Source organism: Hippoglossus stenolepis, chromosome 14 (genome assembly GCF_022539355.2).
Source record: "Hippoglossus stenolepis isolate QCI-W04-F060 chromosome 14, HSTE1.2, whole genome shotgun sequence".
NCBI lineage: Eukaryota > Metazoa > Chordata > Actinopteri > Pleuronectiformes > Pleuronectidae > Hippoglossus > Hippoglossus stenolepis.
Window position 1 is genome coordinate 14,012,949 of NC_061496.1, and position 24,658 is coordinate 14,037,606.

At 43.1% G+C, this 24,658-nt stretch overlaps 1 protein-coding gene across 8 annotated transcripts in view; it reads right to left on the reverse strand.

Annotated features, from left to right (window-relative positions):
- Positions 1-109: 109 nt before the first annotated feature.
- The window catches only part of LOC118120868 (unconventional myosin-IXb), a 56,018-nt gene continuing 31,469 nt past the window's right edge, over positions 110-24,658 (reverse strand). The window contains exons 5-44 of one of the 8 annotated variants that reach the window (XM_047342871.1): positions 23,591-23,685; positions 20,156-20,218; positions 18,659-18,758; positions 17,740-17,840; positions 17,278-17,407; positions 16,954-17,043; positions 16,505-16,621; positions 16,251-16,385; positions 15,716-15,837; positions 15,443-15,584; positions 15,125-15,320; positions 14,494-14,569; positions 12,256-12,369; positions 11,375-11,414; positions 11,082-11,204; positions 10,878-10,958; positions 10,458-10,568; positions 10,082-10,207; positions 9,831-9,980; positions 9,541-9,701; positions 8,251-9,417; positions 7,759-7,834; positions 7,483-7,595; positions 7,002-7,120; positions 6,280-6,473; positions 6,082-6,189; positions 5,800-5,970; positions 5,673-5,714; positions 5,479-5,590; positions 5,279-5,352; positions 4,950-5,142; positions 4,680-4,808; positions 4,326-4,431; positions 3,968-4,099; positions 3,697-3,820; positions 3,407-3,457; positions 2,534-2,649; positions 2,307-2,446; positions 2,134-2,186; positions 1,709-1,850 (exon numbers count right to left, since the gene is read on the reverse strand). In XM_047342871.1, coding sequence (XP_047198827.1) covers positions 2,173-2,186; positions 2,307-2,446; positions 2,534-2,649; positions 3,407-3,457; positions 3,697-3,820; positions 3,968-4,099; positions 4,326-4,431; positions 4,680-4,808; positions 4,950-5,142; positions 5,279-5,352; positions 5,479-5,590; positions 5,673-5,714; positions 5,800-5,970; positions 6,082-6,189; positions 6,280-6,473; positions 7,002-7,120; positions 7,483-7,595; positions 7,759-7,834; positions 8,251-9,417; positions 9,541-9,701; positions 9,831-9,980; positions 10,082-10,207; positions 10,458-10,568; positions 10,878-10,958; positions 11,082-11,204; positions 11,375-11,414; positions 12,256-12,369; positions 14,494-14,569; positions 15,125-15,320; positions 15,443-15,584; positions 15,716-15,837; positions 16,251-16,385; positions 16,505-16,621; positions 16,954-17,043; positions 17,278-17,407; positions 17,740-17,840; positions 18,659-18,758; positions 20,156-20,218; positions 23,591-23,685 — 5,454 coding nt within the window. In that variant the 3' untranslated portion in view covers positions 1,709-1,850; positions 2,134-2,172. Of the gene's footprint in view, positions 1,851-2,133; positions 2,187-2,294; positions 2,447-2,533; positions 2,650-3,406; positions 3,458-3,696; positions 3,821-3,967; positions 4,100-4,325; positions 4,432-4,679; positions 4,809-4,949; positions 5,143-5,278; positions 5,353-5,478; positions 5,591-5,672; positions 5,715-5,799; positions 5,971-6,081; positions 6,190-6,279; positions 6,474-7,001; positions 7,121-7,482; positions 7,596-7,758; positions 7,835-8,250; positions 9,418-9,540; positions 9,702-9,830; positions 9,981-10,081; positions 10,208-10,457; positions 10,569-10,877; positions 10,959-11,081; positions 11,205-11,374; positions 11,415-12,255; positions 12,370-13,914; positions 14,008-14,493; positions 14,570-15,124; positions 15,321-15,442; positions 15,585-15,715; positions 15,838-16,250; positions 16,386-16,504; positions 16,622-16,953; positions 17,044-17,277; positions 17,408-17,739; positions 17,841-18,658; positions 18,759-20,155; positions 20,219-23,590; positions 23,686-24,658 lie in introns of all 8 variants that reach the window. The other 7 variants (XR_007034811.1, XM_035176278.2, XM_035176279.2 and 4 more) reach the window with 7 other exon arrangements.

Sequence of the window (24,658 nt, forward strand, 5' to 3'; positions counted from 1 at the left end):
CTTTACTTTTCTTTATCTTCGACATTTAAAAACATGTTATGTATCCGAAATCAACACTTGAGAAACTTGGGCGACTGTCCCCGATGGAATCACACAGCAGCAGCAGACGTTACAAGCATCAGGTTCTGTATTGTCACGTTAATACTAATAACATTCAGTCCCAACCATGCACTCTGTTACACATTACACATCTTCCTCAGGATCCAGACAAACTAGCAGACATCATTCGACAGCAGTCAGAGAGGAACATTAGTATTACATTTCAGACAGAGTTGAAATGTTCTTCAGCAGAACCTGCTCATCACGGGACTGTCCACAGCTGAGGGGAAGCCAAGAAGTTCATTATAGAAAAGGGTCGGGGGAGTTTCAAGGAGTTCTTGGAGCTTTTAAGACATTGTGGCACGGCTGTTGCATAATGGCCAATGTTGCGTTTGTGGTTTTTTGTCGTCTCAAAAAAAAAAAACAAGGGGGAGAAAAGTGGCGTGTGCTGCTCCCGTTTTCCCTTTGCTATGTGAAGGTGATGACTTCTTGACACTTGTATCGGTGTTGTGCTGTGCGGCAGGTACAAAGGTGGAGGCGGACATCACTGTTGTGTTTGGAACAACAGTCACACTGTGCATGTTGAGGTCCTTGTTTCGAACATGTCTTGCATTGGTTCAGTACAATAAACACAAAACTGTGAGACAAAGGAACCCTCTCTTTATCCCAGGTAACCCCCCCCGCCCTCCGTCTATGAGTACTTTTCCATAACAATGACATGAGCAATGAGTTTCTTGTTCAAATTACTGTACATTATCAAGGCACTAGCTAACATTTCAGCGAGCATGCATTGCTCAATAGGAGAACTAAGAAATGAAAAGTGCGACTGGAACCGCTATTATTTCCTCGAAATAGCACAAATGTGTTTGAAGAAAAACAACAAAAAAAGTAGAAAGAAGAGGCTACAAATAAAACCCAGCCTGTGTTGGAGCTGAATTCACTGAGAGTAACCGTAAAATATGAAAAAAGATAGAAAAGGTGCTTGGCAACATCTTGTCCAGTTATTTTTTTACTGTCATAAAGGACAAAAAGACTTTAAACACATGAACAGTTCCTTGATTAGTTTCCCTCTGACAACAGAAACTGGAACATAGTCTCACTCCTGCTCATCTTTGTACAGCCACTGTGGCGAATGAAAATGAGTTTCATCGTGTTCAATGTTTCTCTTCCTCTGTGTGATTTTTACAATCCCATCATTATCATCTGTGGCACGACATTTCTATTTATTACCTTTCTTCTACTCTGAGGTTGTTACACTAATCCTCCTCACTTCTCCATCTTTAGTCACACATCCTCCTCCGTGTACGGTACATCGGGGTCAGAAAATCGCCTCTGGCCCTTCGGGGCTTGTGTCTCGTGGTGCTGGTGCGGAGGAGAAGGTTTCACCAAGGAGACGGTGGAGGAGGAAGTGGAGGGAGGGCAGGAGGAGAAGTGTAACAACAAGTCACACTGTGTGTTGTCGATGTACAGGGACTGAGTGCTGTCTTTGCGGCGGCCCGGCTGCTCCCTCCTTCTGTGTTTGAATGCTCGATTCCCAGGAGGAGTGCAATTTGGACTCGAGGCCGCAGAGTGGGCGTGGATGCCTGGTGGGAGTTTTACCGTGGCTGGGATGACGGGGTTGCGGCGTTGCAGCGGGTGCCTGTTGGATGTGTCGGAGGTTGAAGAAGCGCAGCTGGATATAGAGGAGGTGGAGTTAGCAGGGGTGAGGTTTGGTAGAGAGTGGCGTCCGCCAAGGACTTTAGGTCGCTGGGCCAGGTCAGGTTTAGGTGGACAGTTTGGCTTGTGTCTCCTCAGCTGGAGGCCACCTTGTCCTGGAAGAGAGGGAAGAAAGAGAGGAGAGTAGGAGAAATGTTTTCATCAAAGATTTACATAGGCAACACGAGAGGCTGAGGACAAAGGGAAGATCATGCAACCATGTTATCTACCAAAAATTATGGTCAAACGTTTGATTTGAGTTGAGCTAGATGTTCAATTAATGAATTTGGAGAGAGTTTGAGCATGCACCCTTGAGCATGCCACACATGCATTTACATGCATACATACTCTTAACATGCACACAAACAAACACACAAACACGGTTGCTGTTCATCCAACCTGCTTTGTTACAGAGCAGACGTCAACGCCCAATCACCATCACTGGTCCAGACCTGCACCATAAAACACAGGAAGGGCCCAACCCAGTGGCCCCCATGGTCTGGTCAGAAACCCGCAGGTGAGTGAGAGAAACAGGTAGAAGGAAAGAGTCCACACTGTACCTTACTACTGACCTTCAGGCTCGGAGCTGTGGGCGGAGGAGCGCTGCTGCTCGTCCAAAAGACTCTCGGAGCTCAGCGAGGCCTCGGAGTCCAGGTTCTCCTGGTCTGAACCGGGCTGCTCCATCTCCGGCAGTCGACAGGCCAGATCATCTCTGCACAGGAACAGAAGGAGGACATCAGAGAAGTGAGATGCTGCACCTCACTGAACACAGAGGTAGTGATTAAGAGGATTTCTTTACTTCTCCTGTTTGATGGACTTGATTCGTTCCACCAGGTTCTGTTCAGCCTCAGTGTCTGAGTCAAGAGGCTCGTTCTCAGGAACCACGCTGAGATCAGAACTGACCTTCTCATGCACCTGCAGAAGACAGAACATCACACACTCAAACCTCAACTCAACATGTCCTCTACGTATTATCATTTATGCACTGAATATAAGAATTATAACAAATGGTTTCGATCCAAATCTGAAACCAATTCCAAGATTTGTTAGTGAGAAATGCAAGAGCAGGGTGGATGGTGCCTCTAGTTTTCATGCATAATTCTTGTAGCACTTCTGTGAAAAACAATAATATAAAAGGGAGCAAAACAAATGCAGTGATAAAAAAATAAGCTAATAAACACATCCACCCTTTCAGTGTTGATGTGAGGGGTTTGAGGGACACATCACCACAACCCACACAGGTCTACCCACTCAACAGCCAGCTACCGATTGGTTAGAGGTTTGAGGTTTTCTTTCAGTAAACATTTTTTATAAGATATGAACATAACACGAGACAAATATCAATTAATATCAAGTTAGGTCACTCTCTTCCATAGAGAGTAATTATAACACCAACCCAGAGCCATCTCTCTCCCCTCACAGACAGAACAAGAACGATGCATATCCTTCACATCACAAGCAGGAGATCTAAACCGGACTAATGCAACATGCAAACTGCTACCAGTTAGTAAGGAAGAGTAAAAAGGATTAAGGAAAGAAAAAAAAAAAAAAGAGCCAGAGCATCAAACGCCACCCACATCTGACATGCCATGCACAGGTGCTTCTACATGGCACACTACAACACACTACGACTAGTAAATCTACTGAACCAGGAGAACTCAGTGATACATACCACCACTCCTTTGTAAGGAGCTGAGAACCTGAGAGGTAAATGCCAGTAGTGCTAAAGAGAGACAAGGAACATCGGCCATGTTACCCATGTAACTGAAGAACAACAGCTTCTGACACTGGGGTTGTTGTATCATCTTAGAATAGTGGATTTTACAATAATTCACAAGTGACTTTTTAAATGTTTTATATTCCTTCTTCTTCATCCAGGTTTGAGGTAAAGCAATGGGGGTTTTTTTGGGAGAGAAAACTGAACAGAGGTGATCCGGAGCGAGGCAGGATTCTGTTCCTCACCGTGTTCTGTCTTTTGAGTTTGAGCTGGTTAACAGCCAGAGCCTCAGCGTACTCCAGCTGCTCGATCTCCTCCATCTTCTCGTTGTAGAGTCTGATCTGCTCATTGATGAGCATCTCTAAACACCTGCACAGGGAGGAGAGTACATGAGGAGTTTGCACGCCAATCAACAGGCGTGTACAGTTAATGAGAACAGGTACAAGCAAAGAAAAGTATTACCAGATTAAAAAATAAGAGCAGATTTAGCAATTTCTGCTGTCATGGCAGTCTTACGTGGTGGTTTTGGCGACGTCCTTCATGCTAAGAAGCGGGTCAGCGCTGTCCGGACAGCGCAGGATACACGGGGCAAAGACTATGGCCAACGAGTTTGGAGACATGCGGTTGTGAGGCTCCTCTTTACAAACCCTACAAGAGAAGTCATCAGATATTAGAATTTATTTATGTACATATGATCCATATTCTGACTTCACTACAGAGGTAAATTAAATAGTACATAGCAATACATAATATATCCACCACCTAAGAAAAATAATCCACTGAGTATGATGTTTTGATTCCATCTGTTTTGATAATGAAAATATGTAGGAGTCATATCAAAATATACAAAAGGCCACAATGAGAGAATCCCAACCTGACGAGGTGGAAGACGAGTCTCTCCAGCGTGTTAAAGTTTGCAGTGGGCAGCTCCTCCAGCAGGTTGTAGATGGCTTGAAGCTGCTCCTGCTTCTCTGGCAGTTCTACAGGAAGGAGAAAATGCATAATTAATCACATCCAATAATTATTATAATTTTTTTAATGTCTTTATTTCCTTATCCCTCATGTGTGATATTAACCCTTTTCACCTTTTTTTCAGCCTCATCTAATTACTAACCATTAAAAATAAGAAACGGTCATAAATCATTTTAACTACAGCCCAGCAGCAGATAAAGGAGCGACTACTGTCTTGTGTAAAATGCTGCCCCCTGGTGGGGAATAGCCTCCTCACCCACTGCATGTAGAAAGTCATTGTAATGTGTGAAGGTCATGAGTGGGTCTGGCAGCTCCCTCAGCCACTGTTTGACCAGGCCCGTCACTGTGTGGATGGGGTAGTCTTCAAGGCAGACCAGGTGGGGGTCTAAACACACAAACAACATCACATCAATAAATAAGACCCACGATAGAGTTTGTACCTGCATGTTATGTCCGTTAATCATTGTTAATCAACATGTCAGTTAATCATTAGTGAACTGTAAACACTGTATGTAAGGTTTCTAACCAGTCTCCAGCCGCTGGTGCAGCTCTTTCATCCTGTTGGCAGAACCAGATTTACGGTAGATGCCCTCAGTGTAGAGGCCGTTCATCTCCACATGCTCCAGCATTGTCTCCAGCACCATGGGAACTGGGTTTTTTTCGCTGACGAGGCGACACACGCGCACGCCGAAGTGCAGACCACTGGAGTCTTCGTCAAGCTGTGAATTCAGACAGGTTTGAACAGTCAGTAAGTCGAAAGGGTTTGATACAATCATCTTAAGAATACAAAAATACAGCTGAGTCTTTTGGAACAGAGGCTGTTGTCAATCTGTGTTTTCTAGAATAAAAACTTACCTTTTTGGCACAGAAGGTGGAGCAGTCAGTGACTATTTTGAAGATGCACTTCTTGTGGCACACCATTTTGCAATCTGTAAGACAAGATTTAGTAAGGGACAGAAATGAATAAAGGGACTTAAATCACGCATTGGTGCAACATTTTGTAATTTCAACACTAATGAGGAAAAGGAAAGAGTTTTGTTTCATTGTGAACTCACAGCTGCACATGTAGGCCTTCTCCATGCCCCAGATATAAGAACTACACTGGTCACACGACTGCATAATGTTGACCTGATAGTTGACGAAAACATGATCCAGGGGACTCTCCATCTACAACACAGACAGCCACTCAATTAGAAATCTTAATCTATGTTGAATTTAAACAACTGAATTCCAAAGTCTGCACACTTACACTTTTATCTTTTTTCCTCCTCTTCTTTCGAGCTTTAGCAGGCTGAAGAACAAACAGAGGTGTGAATATGATGCATTTTCACGTTTGGACAAATTATTGTGTCAGATAATAAATCTCAGTGTTTCACCTTTGCAGGTTCGGCCTCCTCTTTCTTCATCTCTCCCCTGATGAATCCGTCCAGCACCGACTGGAACAAGTTGACCACGAGCTGGACTTCTCCTTTCTGCTTGTCGCCCGCGAGGAGGACCACTTTGTTCTGGTAGCCCGTCATCAGACCTTTGTAGCCGATGGTGGGTTTCTGGTGAAGTTTATGGGACAGGAGAGAAAATGAGGAAGAGGAGAGACTATTGATGAAGAGCGTGGATCAGTTTGTATTATGTGTGTGTTGTGTGCCTGCAGACCGACTTACTGTGAGGGAATACATGGCTTTGATATTCTCTCTGAACTGCATGGTGGCTGCTACAAAGATGGCCTCCGTGGCCGACAGCGACTTCCCGCGGGAGCGGAAATCGTTGACCTAAAGAGAAACACAACCAAAACATTTATTTGTGGGAAAATAAGTTAAAAGTATTTCCTACAACAGGTAAAACTCTTGTATTTCATTTACCTGATTGCCCAGAAACTCATCGAGGTGCCGCAGCTCGTTTGCGTTGGTGATCTCCCGGTCCAGGGAGGCGTTCCACTGCTCCGAGACCCGCGTGGCGCGACTGATCTTTATGGAGGGGTTGCGGCCAATGCTTTTACTGGAACGGTCGCCATGTGACTGAGATACAGACCGAGATGAATGTCCAGATGATGGGGCTGAAAAGGAGAATTCGACGACATGAAAAAAAGGCCTTTAGAATCGTAAGTGGACCACTTCTCCACCTCACTTCTCTCAGACTTCTAATGCAGAATGTACAACTATGCGAAAGTACGACTGATGAAACCAAACCCAAAGTAAAGTTATCTTTTTATTAGTGAGCATTACCCTGCACGGGTCAGTGTTTTCTCAGATAGCAAACGTCAGGATAAGTTAAGATCCGGGAATAATAAATGATAATACACCCGTGTTTTCCTTCAGTGATCACGAGGTGAGCTGCAGCATACAAGCAGTTCTTGTGCTTAACATTGATCTCAGAATTACCACAATATCTTAATTCTTGATGATGAAATTCATACAGTTTGATATTAAGTATACAGCAGAAATACTTTCCTATCAGCTTTGGGCAAGTGTTACCCAGAAAAACTAAATTAAATGAATATATAAAATGTTCCCTCCTCCTGCAAATCCTTACGTTATTATACACCTTGATAAAGTAATCCTATGACCACACGTGTTTTATTTACCTTCCACTCCTGTTGGCTTTTCACTGAGAATCTGAGCGAGTGTCAGCTCTCCGTTGTCTGGAGTCTGGGCTTCTTTGTGGGGTCGTTTTTTCAAAATCTTGCTGAAGAAACCACCTGACCTGCAGAGCACAGACACACGAGAAGCTCGAAAGAATATTCATAAGGCAGCAAATTTAGTCATCAGGAATTTCTGTTGTGAAATCAACCCAAGGAGCTCAGGACAGTTTGGTTACACGTACGTTTTTCCCATGGATGTGATTCAAACAGACATGGCTATAAGAGCAAAGTGATAATCATTCAAAGTGTTTTCCTAACAACTTATCTTCACAGATACTATAAACACAGCTGCCTCGCAGACGCAGTGAACTGTGCTCCACTCATCTCACCTCTTCAAACAAATGCATCAGGCAGAATTCCAGCTTATTCCACTTCAAGCCTGTGTCTACAGTGTAAGCCGGTTCAGCGTATTGCAGCGTGTTACCTGTCTGGTGTGGACGGGATGGAGTGGGCCGAGTCTTGGTAACCAGATGCATCTTGTTGCTTCCTTCTGATAGAGGTTCCTCTTGATCCATCACTGTCTAAGGGGGAAATCAACTGCAGGACAGAAAACAAAAGTATGAAATTAAGACTGGTTTAATAAAGGAGGAAGTATGTGTAATGTTAGTATAGAGTTTAACAATTTCTAATGGTCAAAAGTGTATATCTGAACTTATGAAACCAAGACATTCGCATTAAAATAGATGAACAAATCAAATACCTCTCTGGCTGATATAGCACCAGCTCCTTCAGAGCCTGGAGACAAACTGTCAACTGATGACGAGAAAGTTTCACTGCTGCAGACGGACAAAGAAATATAGATGAGACACAAATATGGAAAGATATCTACAACTGAGAGGTTTCTTACATAAGCAAATATTTTACTTTCCATCTCTTATCAATGATATTTTGATATTATCTGAGTGTGTTAACAGTAGAACTGGAGTTCTTGCAGTTTAAAGGATAAGGCTGGTGATATTCTTTATTTTTACTATAGTAAATTTAAAATCACACAGTGTTCTGTGTTTTAATACTTTATTGACAACAATAGAGGTAGAGGAGGTTTATAAATCTTTGGCTAAACAGACCATAGTTATTATCAGGATCAATTAATTGCGCTGGAATTTATATTAAAAAAAAGATAAATTTAGAATATCACCAGGCTTCCAACATAAAAGTAGATCGGAGAATATGACAATGACAGAAGACGTACAGGGGTTTTCTCCTCCTCTCCTCCCGGTTGTGAAGTGGAAGAGTGCTGGTGCTCTCAGGGTATTCTCCCTCACTCCTCCTCCCCTTCCACTTCTCTGGCTTCTCCTTGATCGCCCCAGGACGGCGTTGCAGGTTCACCGCCCCCCCATTGTCCCCAAGGCCGTTTCTCTCAGAAACAGTGTCAGCGGGCCGCAGGGAAAGGGAAGACGGACGAACAGGACCAGAAGCAGGAGGAGAAGAAGATTTTGCCTCCTTCTTCCCTCCTTTCTCTTCTTTCACCTTCCAGGCCACAAATGTGTACGGGTCCAGCTCCTTGCTATCTGAACGTTCTTTTAGCTTGGAGGTGTCCTGGCTTTTGCTCTTCGGCGGGGATGTTTTGTCCTTGTCGGTGGGTGAGGAGAGGGAGGAGGAGGCGGCTCGATCGGTCTCTCTCTGGTTGTGTTCCAGCCCTCGTCGTCTCCTCTGCTCTCTCTTCTCCTGGCTCCGGGACGACTGGCCCTTGTGAAGAGGTGGAGCTCGTATTCTGTCTTGTTCAACGTTGGAAGATGTGGAGGTAGTGCTGTGAGACTGTTTATCTAACACCTGACTTGGAGATATAAGTGCGTTGGGAGTGACCCCATCAGAGGGCAGAACAGGTTCTGAGTCTAGCTGTCCTTGGGTTTGGTTCTCCTCATCCTCCTCTTTCTCATCCAGCTGGGGTCCAGCCTCAGCCAGGGTACCGTTGGACTCCAAACTTGATTCCCCATCCTCATCCTCCAGCTCCTCATCCTTGTCCAGTTCCTCCTCGTCTGTATGTGAGTTTGATTTACCCTCCTCCTGGAGAGAGAGGTTGTCATCCAGCATCTCCTCCGTGACCAGCTCTATATCAGGATCCTCTCTTGTTTGAGGCTCTCGCCCCATTTGTTTCTCCTCTTCTTCGCTCTTTTTCTGTGCTTCCTGGGCTTTCTTAGCTGTCTCTTCTTCCTCTGCTCTTCTCGCTTCCTCCTCTTCCTCTTTTCTCCTTGCTTCTTCTTCTACCATTCTCCTCCTTGCCTCCTCCTCCTCCTCCGCTTTTCTCCTCGCCTCTTCCTCCTCTTCCCTCCTCCTTCTTTCCTCTTCTTCTGCCCTCCTCTGAGCTTCTTTTTCCTCATCCTCCTTTTTCTGTTTCTCCTGACGAATGGAGTGACACCTGTAAGAACACAAAACATGTTAACATGTCTATCAGGGATCTGGCAAAGTTGTTCAGGATGAAACTTTATATATTTCTATATAGACACCGACATTGTCACTGAGTGTTTGTGTGTGTTCTTACCTCCTGCGGGCTGAATGGCCTCTGACCAGGGCTTGTATCTTGGTGGCGCCCTGTCTTTGGCGGCCGTATTCTAATCTCTGTCTGTGTCCTCTCCACAAAGCCTGGATGGAAGTGGCTGCACGTCGCCTTTGCTCCTCTTTACAGTACCTGCGCCATGAACGCTAAGAGAGAAGAGATGGAATACAAGGAATGTACTTTTATTCTCTACAAATGTTAAGAAAGGAAAAACCCAGATCTGAATTAATATACTGTCATTACAGCTCAATAATAAATGTTGCATCTGTGTTTACCTGGATCAAGATGGCTGCCTGTCTCATGTCCAAAAACTCTTTCCTCTGCAGACGAGCTCTGAACCAGCGCTGAAGGAAGAGGATCTTACGCATCACATCCTTGTGTAGCGTGTCCTGCAGCTGCTGTCGCTCCAGCTCTTTCAAGAACACCTGCACAGAGACAAACGCAACAAACATTTAGATGAAGGACATACAGAATGGTAGAGAAACTAATGCAGCCATGGGGTTAGTGATAGGGTTTAGTGGCGTACCTTGGTTTTGCCTATCTGATACGTGGTGGGGTCCAGGCCCATCTTCTTGCCAAGCAGCACTGAGATATCCTCTTTACAGGGAGTCGCCTTCTTTGGCAGCAAAACTCTGAAATGCTCAATGAACTCCTGCAGGGACAAGAAAAAAAAATAGAGATGTTTATCTCCAGATAAAAAAATAAAAAATATGCAAAAGCAGTAAAAAAGTGCCTAACTTTTATTTTGACAGTGACTTATTGCGTGTTTGTGGTACTGTACCAGGCTGTAGTTTCCACTACAAACCATCAAAACACTATATCTTCTGTGCTTGGTGTGACATTATAAATAGATTGTGATTATCAAGTGAAATTTTCCTAAGAGAGGAGTAACTTTGCAGTACCTGGAATGTGTACTTGGCTCCGTAGCCTGACCTCCTGATACGAACGGTTTCCAGCATTCCTGTGTATCGCAGCTGCTGAACCACCAAGGCCTCGTCCAGATACATCTCCTTCTGCTCATATGTAAGGACACACAAAGCACATTTTGTTATGCTCTTACCATTTAGATACCCAGATAAAAAAATTAAACAATGCTCATTTTCACCATACCTGTGAATTGTGCTCAAGACAGTGTGTTATTTTCATACTTAAGGTTTTTATTTGACCTTTTTCCTTTCATTTTGCAACAGACTTGTGTATAAAGGGTTAGATAATACATAAAAGTAGACTTAAGATTTCATCTTGCAATGCACCATAAACTCATAAAATTTCAGGATTTGAACAGAGGATATTTAAGATCAAATGATAAGACAGAGTCTCACCTTCTCTGCATTGGAGCGGATGCAGCGAATGAAGAAAGGTTCGGCTTTGTTCAGAGTCTCCAGGAGTTTGGTCAGAGAAGTCTAAAGGAAACAGAAAAGAGTTTTCATGAATCATCAGGGCGACTGTTTGGAGGGAGTGTTTGTGTACAATGAGAATATTTATATAACAAATAATGACGATACTGATTGGTTGAGGTGTTATACCTGGAACTGGGCACTGATGCTCGGGGGCTTCTTCTTCTTGTGCAGGTGCAGCAGAGACTTGGTTGTGCGATCGTGCAGCGTCAGACTCACAATGAACTTCAGAGACCGAGAATCCAGCAAACTCTGCACAGCATGCATTCAAGAGTGAATTGATTTTCTACATGCATTCAGTTATTATGATTCTATCAAAATGAGGGCAAACTAATGAAATTCACCAGAATGCTTTATATGACTAGAGCAGCATTTTCTTTTTATTTGTCCCTAATCTCTGATCTTACTAAACTCAGGTTTACCTTGGGGATGACCTGCTTCTGTTTGGTGCTCTTGTTCTTCCTGTAGAAAAGATGAAAAAAAATCACAGTGTGAGTTAGATGGCGTGAAGTGTTCAAAGCTGAGGCAGGGGGATGGAGAAGAGAAGCTGGTTTAGTGTGAGAAAGTGGGTTAGTAGGGACGGGCGACTTCATCATGCGCTGTCAGTCAGTGATAAATCGAGGCTGGAACCTGGAAGAAGGATGAATGACGGGCAGTGGCAAGGCACAAACGAGTGATGGAACATGATGATGGAGGAGAGGATGATGATGGGATGACAAAATCTAAACAAACACCATACTCACCATACAGACAGCCATGCACTCTTGCTTTCACTATCACATACAGAGCCAGGAATTTATGTTCATGTTGCCTATGTTGCTAAGTGTCAGACTGCAGGAACTTGTAAACTCTAACATGCTGCGAAGGCCGCTGGCACATATTTTCACAAGATGCTCCAAAAGACCTCACATGCCTGCAGACGTCTGATGATGTTCATGCAGCAGTTAACAAAGTGATGTATTCAAGGCGTTTCGGCTACAGCCTTCAAGAACACTAGACACTATCTACAAACGGAGCCACTCATGTAATGTTTGCTACTGGAGCAGGAGAGTGTTTGGTGTGACGATCACATGAGACGTTAGTGTTCCATTCAGAGAAGTGGTTGTAAACATGACAGCTACAACTATGCATGGCAGGTTGAGTTAAACTAATTAAACAAAACCTGAAAATACAATAAAATACATCAAAGATAGTCGATGTTGTGTTTGTAATAATAAATCTAACAGGGGCATGTTCTGCCTGAGCCCGACTAGACTGGACTGATCTGGAGAAGAGCTGATGCCGCGTCTGTCTGCAGACTCACTGGAGAACGTGTCGCGGGAAGCGGAGACGACCCCAGGACTGCAGCAGCTTGCGCGGGTCCTCGCCGTCCAGCTGCAAGTTCTTAATGGAGCTGATGATCTCCGCATGCATGTCTCTGATCACACCGCAACCACACACAGCAAGTGTGGAGAGGGAAGGGAGAGGGGAGGAGGGAGGAGGGAGGGGGAAATTAGGAGAAAGATTTGAAAAGCCGACAAAAGGAGGAAGGAAAGGGAGAAAAACACCCATGAAGCGGGGGAGTGATAGAACATCACTGTTAGCACACCTTAGAAGAAAACACACCACCGCAAAAACCCAAAAGAGGAACTCACGTAGCAGGATAGTTGGGGGTCTGATATCAAGAGAAACTTTAGCTTTCACTCTTTCTTCATCCGTGAAGAATAACCCACAAAGCATAATAACACACTGTTTGTGTTTATGTACGTGGAAACCACAAGACCACCCAACCATGCTGCCATATCCCTTTAAACACACACACACACACACACACACACACACACACACACACACACACACACACACACACACACACACACACACACACACACACACACACACACACACGCACACGCACACGCACGCACGCACGCACGCACGCACGCACGCACACAAAGAGTCACTGGGGCATGTTGGGTCGTATTCACGCCCATATCCCTGCCACTGTGGTAGTTAACATGCAGAGCTTAGATGACGTTCAGTGTGGTCGGCCAACTGTTTCCATGCTGGGGCTGTTACTGGTTGTGTGACTGTAAGTTGTTACTGGTGAGGTTGTTTTTTTTTTTAATTCATGGTCCTTTAATAGAGCTGGTGTTACACTGGTCACTGAGTCTGATGAGGTTAATATGGGGGACTTTTTCCATGTCCCAGAGCTTGTCCATGCAATGCTTTTCCATACTTACCATGAATAACCATAAAGACAGAGGAGGCGAGGCAGCGAAGGAAATGGGCAACATATACAGTACGTGAGTCACAGTGAATCTGACTTCTACTGCTCAGTTATTGCAGATCTGGAACAGACTGGATGATTCAATTATGTGCTTAAAGGTTAAACAATCACTTGAGGTATCAGTCCTCAAAATCATAACCCAGCAGTTTCAGATCTGGAAGCAGGAGGTAGAAAAGTCGAGGTTCAGAGGACCCACTGATATTCCCCATGGGTCTTCTCCCTCCTGAGAAGGCTCTTCTAATTTACTTTGTCTATTTGGCTTGGGTTCCCTGTACGCCTATGAATACACGTGTGTTTCCAGCGGTCTGTAGATGATGTAAGTAATCTGGGTGGCTAATCAGAGAAGGCCAGTACAAACACCTTCCTGTGCGCTATAGCCGGAATAACAAGCGTGAGGAAGGAGAGAGCGAGCTAGAGAAAAGACGGAGATTACAGTGAAGGTAGAGAGATAATTCAAGGTAAAATCTTTGCTGTACTCTGTTATACTGCTGTACTGAATTTCCAATAAGGAAACAGATCCATATATATATTAAACAGCTATAAATTAAGATTCAGATTTTTTTTTTTTTTTTAAATGGGAGAAAACTCAGAGAATGAAGGAAACCTGTATCTTTTACCCAAAACAGAGCACATTTCCTTCCTGCCAAGCCTCATGTCTTCAATCCTTTTCCCTTGTCCACCAAATTCACTTACTTCTTACTCTCATAGCTAGCAAAGATGTCTTCAAAGGCCTCTAGAGTGCGCTCCTCTGAGGGATCAAAGTAGAAATCGAGCATAGAAGCTCGTCTGTGGAGGGGAGAGGAGAGAACCGCACACACTGGGGTCACCAAAGGGTGGAGAGGACGTTGGTGACTTAAATGAGGTGAGAGAAGATTTGTCTTTCAGGGTGATGCTAAAAACTGCGTTTTTGTGGATTCAGCCCAAATGAGATTTAATAATTCAGATAAACAGCTGCAGAAGACCTCGGACGTTATTCTTCATCATCTCATCCAGCACCAAAGACATGAGGAGGTCCACAGTTCACCAACCATTTTAAACATTTCCTTCACCATCAACAAGGACCATCAAACTGGGAATGTAATCAGTGTGTGTTTCATGACAGTGAGGGGTAACAAAGACATTGAACACAAAATGAACAGGACAGTCTGCTCCACCTCCCAAAGATCTATAGATGACCGACTCCTCCAAAGGAAACAGACCTGATAGTTAGAAAACCAAAACCAAGAAGATCAAGTGAGACACGTTTCATATTCAGTTATGTACATTACTTACTTGTACAGTCTTTCTATTGGGGCATTGGAACGCTGAAGCTCTCCTAAAGGAGTTCTGGAGACTGGACGGACAACACCTGAAACATAACACAGAATAACAAGTGAAACAGTGTATTTATCATAAGCAGGCTCTCTGGCACCATAAAGGTTGATCAGAGGCACATGACTGCAGCAGTTTTTGTTGTTTTCTTTTTTTCTCTTAATTTAATCTTGCTAATCCACATAAAAAGGCTCCTACGTCAATGGGCTGTGTCTGAGAGCACAAAAATAGTCTGGAGGATTGAGAATTGCAGCGAAAATGTCAAAATCTCCTAAAGCCTCACGTTTCTGAACTCTGAACATATTCCTCTGGGTGCTGACCACAGCAGACAGCAGAGAAACTGCAGTAGTCAGGAGGTTTGTTATAAAATGCAGTAGTGGTCTGAGGACACAGCTATGATATGAAACTTTTTGAATACTAGAAAGTAAAACTGATAAACTAAATCTATGTTGCATAGAGAAATTAATTCTTCAATGATTGAAGTTTTAAGTTATTCTCAGATGGAATGTGTATGCTGCCAATAACAAGAGGCAAAAATACTATAATCGAATTTGACCCATGACCGGGTGACAGTGGTACACTGATAACGTACCGGATGTTTTGGCAGCCCAGGAACGGCCAGCCTCATTGAAACCAGCGAGGCCTCTGATGGTGGCGCGCAGGATGCCCCAGCGAAACATGGCAACCGGGTCCATGCCGATGAGCTGCCGAACATAGGCACGATCACTGCTCCGCAACAACGCCACAATGTCAGGACGCATGTGGTCTGTGTTCTTCTCCCGGAAATCCTGGTGACGTCAAAGATAGAGCAAATTACACCATCAACACACAAATTCACAACCAAATCCTTTGAATTTAAAGGAATCAACTATTGTCGTGTCACCTGTGGCTTATCCATCTCCCTGCTTACCTTTATCTGATATTTGACTTTTCCAGCAAAGTGGCGAATGACGAAGGCGGGCTCCATGACGGCTGTGGCGACAAAGTATTTGTTGCCCTGGTGCTGCTGCTTGAATTTAGCCAATAAAGTCTCATCTGTGGCGTGGGGAAAGCTGGGGCACGAACACAGAGAAGAAAGAAAAGAGATAAATGGAAAGGCTTCAACTGAATTTAAACAAACTTTATTCATTAACAAATGCCTTAGACATGAATAGAGAGTGAGTCATCTGTAGCTGTGTCTTACTTGCTCTCCTCATCCAGCAGGTAAAGCAGACCAGTGGGCTTCTTGCTGATGAGGTGGATACAACCCACGTTGTCTGTGTAGTCGATGTTGTGCCACGTGATTCCCTCTGCTTGGTACTCCTCCTGCGTGAGACAGGACGGGGCATTTCATGGACCAGCTCAATGGAAAAGTCGTGATGATCTTTTTGAGTTATTGAACCAATTAATCTCTCAAAATATTCGTACTGCATGTGCCAAAAAGATGGAGCAGTTGAACATTTGACTAAATTATTAAAAATTATAATAATTAATTCAACTTTCATTTGTATTCTTATCATAATCCTGAACTCTGAGGGATACGAATAACTGCCATGTGACTTAACCTCCTATCAGAGATCAAGAAACTCTCGATGAGTCATCATTTTAGTCATTTATGGTGCAGGAGAATACGCAGAAGTGAAAACAGTTGTAAGTTTGAATTACAGGGAAGTAAACCTACTGGCCTCAGTTTCACGTTAAATTATTTTAAGACGAGGGACATAAACCAATGATCTCACCTGTTCCAGATTGAAGATGTGATGATTGAAGTAATACTGCAGCTGCTCGTTTGCATAGTTAATGCAGAACTGCTCAAAGCTGTTTGTCGCAAAGTCCTCAAAGCCAAAAATGTCCAGGACACCGATGGACAAGCACTGTAAAACAAGACACCAGCCGAACATAGAGATATATTATTTATAGGGTTTTACAATGTGCATATATATATTTGTTTGCATGTATTTTGTGTGTCAGTGTGAGAGCGTATGAGTCTCACTGGAACAGATTCCTCCATGTCTTTCTTGTTAAGCAGTGCGTGATTGATGCGTAGGACGATCCAGTCGAACAAGGCGCTGTACAGAGATTTGGCCATGGAGTCTCTGGCTGTGATGGCCTGATGAGAGAAGGAGTGGAGGATATGAACAGTGAGAAAAACTTGAACAAAACTGAGCATAAGAGAAGAGACGCACAGGTGCAGTTTGACAGTGTGTCTTTGGAAGGAGACTATATCAAAACACAAAAAAGACAGATAGAGAGAAATGTGTATGAGGATTTAAAAATCAAAAAGTCCAAATGTTGAACATGACTAACTGACTGTACAAAGACATCTACAGTAGGTATCAATAGAGAGGAAGAAGCAGGAAGGCACAAGGAATAAACAGGCCGTTATCAGTGTGTATGTGAACATTATTATTGTTATGACATGTTGCAGAGACTGGTGCTCACCTCAGAATGGCTGTATGGGAGGATCAGCTTGTCATTGACTGTCACTGTTTTCCTCTTCGTCAGCGCCTCGACCAGCAGCTCCTCTTTAACCTGAGAGAGGCACCCACAGGTTAATGCCAACAACAGTCAGAAGACAGGAATCAGTTGAGGCTTCCAAAAACGTATTAGCTTGACATCTCAGGTAGGTGGGAAGTTTCCGTCACTTCTGTCCAGCACCAAGTGTTTAGATGTGCGTGCTTTTGTATACTTTCTTAACACTGACAGTGACATAACTCACAGGCAAAGCGATAAATGGATTCACAAAGAGACACACAAATGTGTTACCTTTAGCAGATCAGACAGCGTAGACAGGACCTCTGGTGGTCCCACATCCAACCCCTCGTCTCGGCCGGTTGACTTCCTCCTGTAGGTCACGTTGCCCAGATACAAGATGGCAGAGAGGACAGAAAAGATCCTGCAACATAGTCATCAAAAGAATTAGATAAACTTAAGTATCAGTCATATGACACATGCAGCGACTGCATTGCTCCTCTTCGGCCTCATCATCTATTTATGTGAAAAATTAATAGACTCCTTGTCTCTCACACTCTCTCCAATAAACTGCTACATTCGTCTGTTAGATGAAACTACTGTTGTGAAGTTGACTCGCTAAAAAGTATCTTTGTTGTAATTTATATTTTTAGTCAAATGACTCGATGCTTCGACCAAAATAACTTTTTAAGGACTGAGGGGGAAAGAATAGCAGGCTCCTGCATTACACACATTACACTGGACATGTTCACTTACTGTTTCTTGGTGGCAGGAAGGAAGCCAACCATCTCCATTGCCTGCTGCAGCCTTTCGAAGTCATGACGCAAATCTTCCTCATCCTCGATCTTAAAGTTTTGCTGCGAGGAAAGACAGACAGTTAGTAGGGCAGTCGATGTAGATGAGACAATGAAAGCATAACACGAAATGGAAAAATAAACAGGAAGATCAGAGGCGAATGAAAGGAGAGAGGTGAAGATAGAGAGGCATATTAACGAGTGAGACAACAAAGACAGCTCGATTAACATGCAGTTCACATGTGCGCGCTGAACAGGGACTGTAGACAGCGGCTTATTCAGAGGCCTGACAGTCTGAATGAATAGCAGGTCTACGAACAGTGAATTACAACAGGTTAGAGTTGTAGAAGTGAATATTTATAAGATTGATCCGACTAAACAGTGCAGGCAGAATAAATCTATCTACTAATTTCAGGAATCTCTGTATGTAGCTCGCATATCTCGCAAAGCCTTTCATCTTATCGGCTTCACACTTGGCAGCGTTGTGTCCCATTTGCTGTGATTTGGACACGCGATTCATTTAATATTAATTAACTCTAAATAAACAGGCGACCAGTGCTCTGTAGCTGCGTCGGCTGACACTCAACGAAAGTGATGTTGTCGATCATGACAACAGCAACAACAACTGATTTTCCAGTTTGGGGTTCTGTGAACTTTGAATAAACAAGTGAACAAATCATCGTGGGGTTCTGTGGATCATTTTAACAGTTTTAGAAAGAAAGCTGCAACCAGCATCACCACAGGCCAAGCGACCAGCCCATTCCAAACAGGCATTTTTTAGAACAGGCACTGCACTAGCGAAATTAAGTTAAAAAAAATAAATAAATAATGGATTGGGTGTAAACTGCTGGATGTGATGCAACAGAAGCGCAGCACTGTACCTGCTTGAGGTAGAAGTATTCTTCAGGCGGCAGCAGCTTAAACTCCTTCCTCTCCTCCTCTGAGGCTCCCAACAACAGGTAGTAAAACACGTGGTAGTTCCTGGAAAAAACAACACAGTGATACATGTAAAATCAATCACTTCATTGGATAAACTAATTCATATGTGCTTCCATCATGCTGTTTGTCTGATGATCTGGGGAGTGGTTATCAGTGGATATGTTTGTGGTCATAAATGAGGGGTTGTTTGCTGCTAAAACTCATTGTAAAAAGCTAATAGACAGAAGACAATGGAGCGCAGCGAGGTAAATCTCAGTTTTCCATGCGTGGTATCAATGGGAAGGTACATTAGATACTCAGGTGACAGCCTATTAGTGCAATGATCCACACCTATTACTAAGAAACGATGACATCATACAGTAGATTTCCTCCCTGACTCGACAGGCAAGAAGCTCTGTCAACAGCAGCTTGTTATTGACAGTACACTGGTCATAGCCTGGAGGATACAGAGGCAGGTTTGTCAATGAAAGGTGACTTCATTTTTCAAAACCAGCTGGAGAAATCTGGAAAGGAAGCGCCTGAATAATAACACCAACCAAAAAGCTACAGTGTGTTTTTAAACAAAGCATCAACTGAGCTGGCTGAGCGGTTCAGTGGTAGATAACAGGATTACAGAGCAACACTCATGAGTGTTTGTGTGTATCTGTGGAAATATAAACTAGAAAGAGATCAAACTAAACTCGTGATGTTTGGAAAAGTCTTCCTGTGTCAGTAACAGTTAAAGCACAGTGTTGTGAATAAGGCTTTGCTCTAGTATATTGGTAGGGTCAGGGTGTTCTGTTGGTTTCACTAATGTAAGAAATAAGTAGTGGTAATGATTCATTCTTCAGTGATTATATCACACAGAAAATGAAAACACAGTGGAGGATTTTCTCTCTTTCCTTACAGACTGTCTCTCAGTGAACAGAGTGAATGTCACTGTGAGTAACAGCAACGTGACAGAAGATTAAGTGACGACATGAGTCACCAGTGAGGCGGTGTCTCTCAGAAATGACTGACAGGAGAGGGATTTTTTTCCCCTTTATCATTTGTTTGTGTAGCGAGGTAATTTTTAACTCAGACAAAACTGTAATCACAGGCCAAACCAAACTATATTTTGTGAAGGAAATTCTGAATACCACAAGATTTTGTCACAAGCTCTAGTTAATACCGATTAGTTAAGAATTTTTTTTTATGTACAAAGGTAAAGGCTGACTAACAGAATTGATTTATGACATAAACAAAAATATGGAGATAATAAAATGGAGTCTGACAGCAACAATATGTGAGTATGTGTATATATGGGTGTACAAGTGTAAAGACTAAAGACAGCAGCCTTCAGCTGAACTTCATATCCAACTGTCAGAGGCTCCTGCAAAGAAACTCCCCATGTTTGTACAAAGGGCCCCATGAAGGTCAGTGGGGGTCAATGGGTTAAGACCCTGCCCGTCTCTCCTCACCTCTCGTTCTTCTCTCTGGAGACCAGCCGAGACTTCTCCAGGAGATACTTCTCCACCACAGCCCTAAATAAAGGAAAAGAAAGATGAGGAGGAAAGAAAAGAGGACAAGAGAAAAGTGGATGAAGAAAAAAACAAAGAGGATTAATCAATTAACACTATGGGTCACTCAGCTCTGTCTCTCTGTGAGTATGTGGATTTTGTCGGGTCACATGTGAAAGTGGGTTGGTAATAAACAACGAGGGGAGGAGCAGGAGGGGGAAATGAGGACAGATGGCCGGATCAATCAAAGAGTGAACAAAGCTTTCAGATAGGGTCCCATGCATGGCACAACACATCACACACGTAGCAACACACAGACAGACACGCAGCAAAAACCAGACAACTCTGGTGTTCATTTATTTAACTCCATTGTATAGTAAAGACGGACTGGGGACACTGGCAGGCGGCTGCAGAGGTAGAGGTACTGTACGCTTTATACTGTCAGACCTCTGCAGTCATGAGAGTTGCCGTTTTAAAAGTAGCTGTATTTACCCACTGCACCAGGCCAAGGTCATTAGGTGGTCTAAATCAGACTGCAAATCAGTCACAGTTGTTTTTTTCTATAGCCAAGCAAATACAACACTGACGCCAGTCGTCATGATACACTAAGAATAGAACTGTGCTGTGAGAAAGGTTGCGGTGTCCATCTGCTAAAACTGATGCCTCAACTATAGACGTACTGTGCATCTACTGTACTGATCCACTGGTGGCCATTTTTAATTTTCACTGTTATGAAGTCAATTAACGATGTTGAGATTTGTTTTAGTTGACTAAGACCACAGATACGCAAATAAATACCATTTGATCTTAACATAAGAATAGTTACGATTAATCTTTAACAGAATAAGTTCAAAATATGTTTAACTAGAAGGGTGATCGTAGAGTGCATACCTCTACCAAGGCTAACGCCCTATCTCACCATTTTAAAGAAATAAAAAATCCTGGATCCACTGGATTATTCTTCCTTGGCTCATGCCCCCACCCCACCACAATTCTCAATCCTGCAAAGTAACTTAGAAACAGACAAACCCCAATGGAAAAATATCCTCCTTGGCTATGGTGAAAATGTATTCGATGTTTAGACAGGACACAGCCTTTTGGCATGTCCTGAGTGACTGGCAAGAATTCATATTAAGCTGATAATACTTTTTGAACATATCGCATCAGACATCAGTTGTATCAAAGGCTTTTAGAAAGCCACAGAAACATCAGCCATAAGAACATGTATTGCTTGATGTTGCATCTTCTTGAAAAACGTCCAAACAAGGAATTTGAACCAGTTTCCTTTGAGTTTTTTGTACATGTGGGAGGAATTTTATATTTAAATCATGATATACAGTATACATATGTTTTTGAAGGTCGTTCTCAATGGATTCTGAGCAACAAGATGGATACCTGATTAACTCAAAGGGCCACGACAGGAAACAATATGTAAATGTGATATTAACCTAAAAGTAAGGCTGGCTTTTTATTTATACGAGCTGATTAGAGAACAGTAACATACACATACAGTACGTTAGCTCTCAGGCATCTGTCACTCATACACCAGCTCCTTTTTACACCTCCACTAAAGTGGGAGTTGCTTGTCATGGTCCTGCTCCATTACACTCAGTCCCAGTGAGGAAGGATTAGTCGCACAGAGAGTCAGTGTGAGAGAGAGAGAGCATAAAAACATCCCGTCTGTCAGTGAGTGGGTCTGCTCAGAAAGCAGAGCAGAGTGGAACAGCAGCCTTCCCTTTGTTAATCTCCTCTATTGACTGTCTGAATGGCTGCCACTGGAGATGGAAAGATAGACAGGCAGTCTTTGTTAAGTCTACAGAGCAGGGCTGTCGTGATCCTCTGAATACTTTACTGGTGTGAAGCAGAGGTTTTCTCGAACACGTAACCTGGAGGTAACTATGTGAGGTGTTTTAGTTTTTAATATTTCCTTGTCCAAGTGAGACGTTCCCAACTACCATTCCCAGAAATAACAGTGAAAGGGACATACAAGCCACATTATTACAGGAGCTGGTTGAAGGACACAAAGGATATTGATTTAAGCTAGTTTGCAACAACAAAAAAAAGACCTAGTGCAAACGTTTCCTGTGTTGCTGTAAACTGATCTGCTGCAACTGATACTGCCACTAATCAGTCATAACCACCTGAAGGGTCATGTGAGTACAAAAGGTACGTGGAAAGCAGATATGTTTTTTATTTGCATGGTTATTTGCACTGTTGTAAATGTAAGTACTAGCTTTTGTCTTTTGTAATAATTATGCTTTTTCAACAAAAAAAATGTTTTCCTCATTTGGGAACTACTGATCTAAGCGAGTTCACTTTAAGGTTGACCGAATAATAACATTAATGGAAGTAACAATAATTATTGTTATGGATAAAGATAAGATAATTACAAATAAATATAGTTATCACTATTATGCCTTACCACGAAAATTTCCAATGGTCCATGAAATAAGAAATGGGGATCTAACACAATGCATCATCAACATGAATAATTATTATTTATTTTCAGACATGGTCTTTTAATCTTAGTGACATTTTTGTGCATCACATGACGCAGCCACGTTACAAGCACTGACACTGGGACAGAAACACATGACAATGTGACAGGCTTATAAGTTAAAACTAGCCTTAGCAAGAAGCTAAATTAGCTAGAATTTTAAACTTAAGTTTCATAGTCACACTCTGTTATTCAGGGAGGAACTAGTCTGTAGCACAGAAAAGCCCCAACCACCAAAGAGACACTCTCAGGATTGGTTTACAAACCATTCTCAGGGTAAGAAAATCAATAGAGCACAATGTGACCTGGTGCCATCAGGGGATAATCAGGTCGGGGATGCCCACTTACTGTGGAGCTTAGCAGCTGTCACCACAGGCATTTGCACACTTCAAATCATATTTTATTTATAGAGTGAAACTTCAGCATATACACCCGTGTGAAAAATCTCATCCTGTCTGTCTATAGTCCACATAGCGTATAGAATGTTCTCCACAGCCATTCTTCTCCTGACCCTTCTATAACATGTCGTCTTTTTTAAGACATTATTCTGAGCAGCTGTTCCGCTCTCTTGATGAGGAACTGAGGAAGTGACACAGCCAACCAGACTTTGATGCAGCTACTAACCAGAGTTTGAATGCTGAGAAAAAGGAAGGACATGCTAGTGGTTGAAAGTTTCGGTGCCCACACAAACATAAACACACACTGCACAGATGAGGAACCACATGACCAGCAGTAACAAGAGCAAAGAGGAAGAGATTATAGAGGTAGACAACCGTGATGACGAGCAAAAGGAGGAAGATACAGAACATAAAACATTTAAGGTTTGTGCATGGTAATTCGAAAGTAGTTAATTGCAAAGACACAAACAAACACACACGGAGCCGGTTTTAATTACTCACCCTCGGACCACTCCACTCTCCAGATAGTTAACCTGGATAAATTTACCAAAGCGGCTGGAGTTGTTGTTGTGTGCCGTCTTGGCATTTCCAAAGGCCTAGCAAAAACAACAAAGGACACAAACACATGTTAAATTTAAGGGATTAAGTCAAAAACATACACAGATACAAATCAACAACTTATCCAGACTAATGCAAAGTTACCACAGCTGTTTTACCTCTTGATATTTTTACCATATCAATCAAAATGATTTAGATGAAGACACACGTAGAATAAAAGCCGCTAATGATTTCGGAGCATCGCATCAGGCTTGATTTTTAAGCCTTGGTCACTATTGATGTTTTGAAAACCAACTGTGAAATGTGCCGAGTTTCAAACCTAACATGGAGGTGCAACAACAAAACTGAGTGCACCTTTGAGTCAGCAGATCTTTCAGCACCCTTACTGGAGTCAACAACAGCAACAAATCACCATGGTAACAAAGAAACTGGATAGTGCAGGGGTTAAATCTTGTTTTTAAACAGCAGCTGAGACCACAGAAGGGGGTGGGACCGTGTGTGTGTGTGTGTCTTTGGGGTTTTAGGGGGAGTGAGCATCTGCAACTCGTTGTCCCCTCTTGCCCTCCTCTCACTCTCTTGCCATCCATCTCTTTCTTTTCACTCCTTGAAGACCCTTTCCCCCTCATTCTCTTGATCAGTGTGTGTGTGTGTGTGTGTGTGTGTGTGTGTGTGTGTGAGAGTAGGAGAGAGAGAGAGCTATAGAGAGATAGAGAGATAGAGAGAGGGAAATAGACACAGAGAGAGAGAGATAGCACAGAGAAAGAGCAGAGAGACAGAGAGAGAGAGACAGAGAGCATAGGTCAGTGATGATAAATGAGGTTGGGACAGCCGTTCTCTGTATAGCAGACAGAGAGGACCAGGGTTACTCTCCAGGCCTCAGGCTCATGCTAACCCAGCCAGGGGTTTATTGCACTGATACGGTAACAGAATAGCACTCTTCCCCCCCCCCTTCATGATGCACATGCTCCCATGGTTACAGAAAGACAGATACACACACACACAGACACTCAA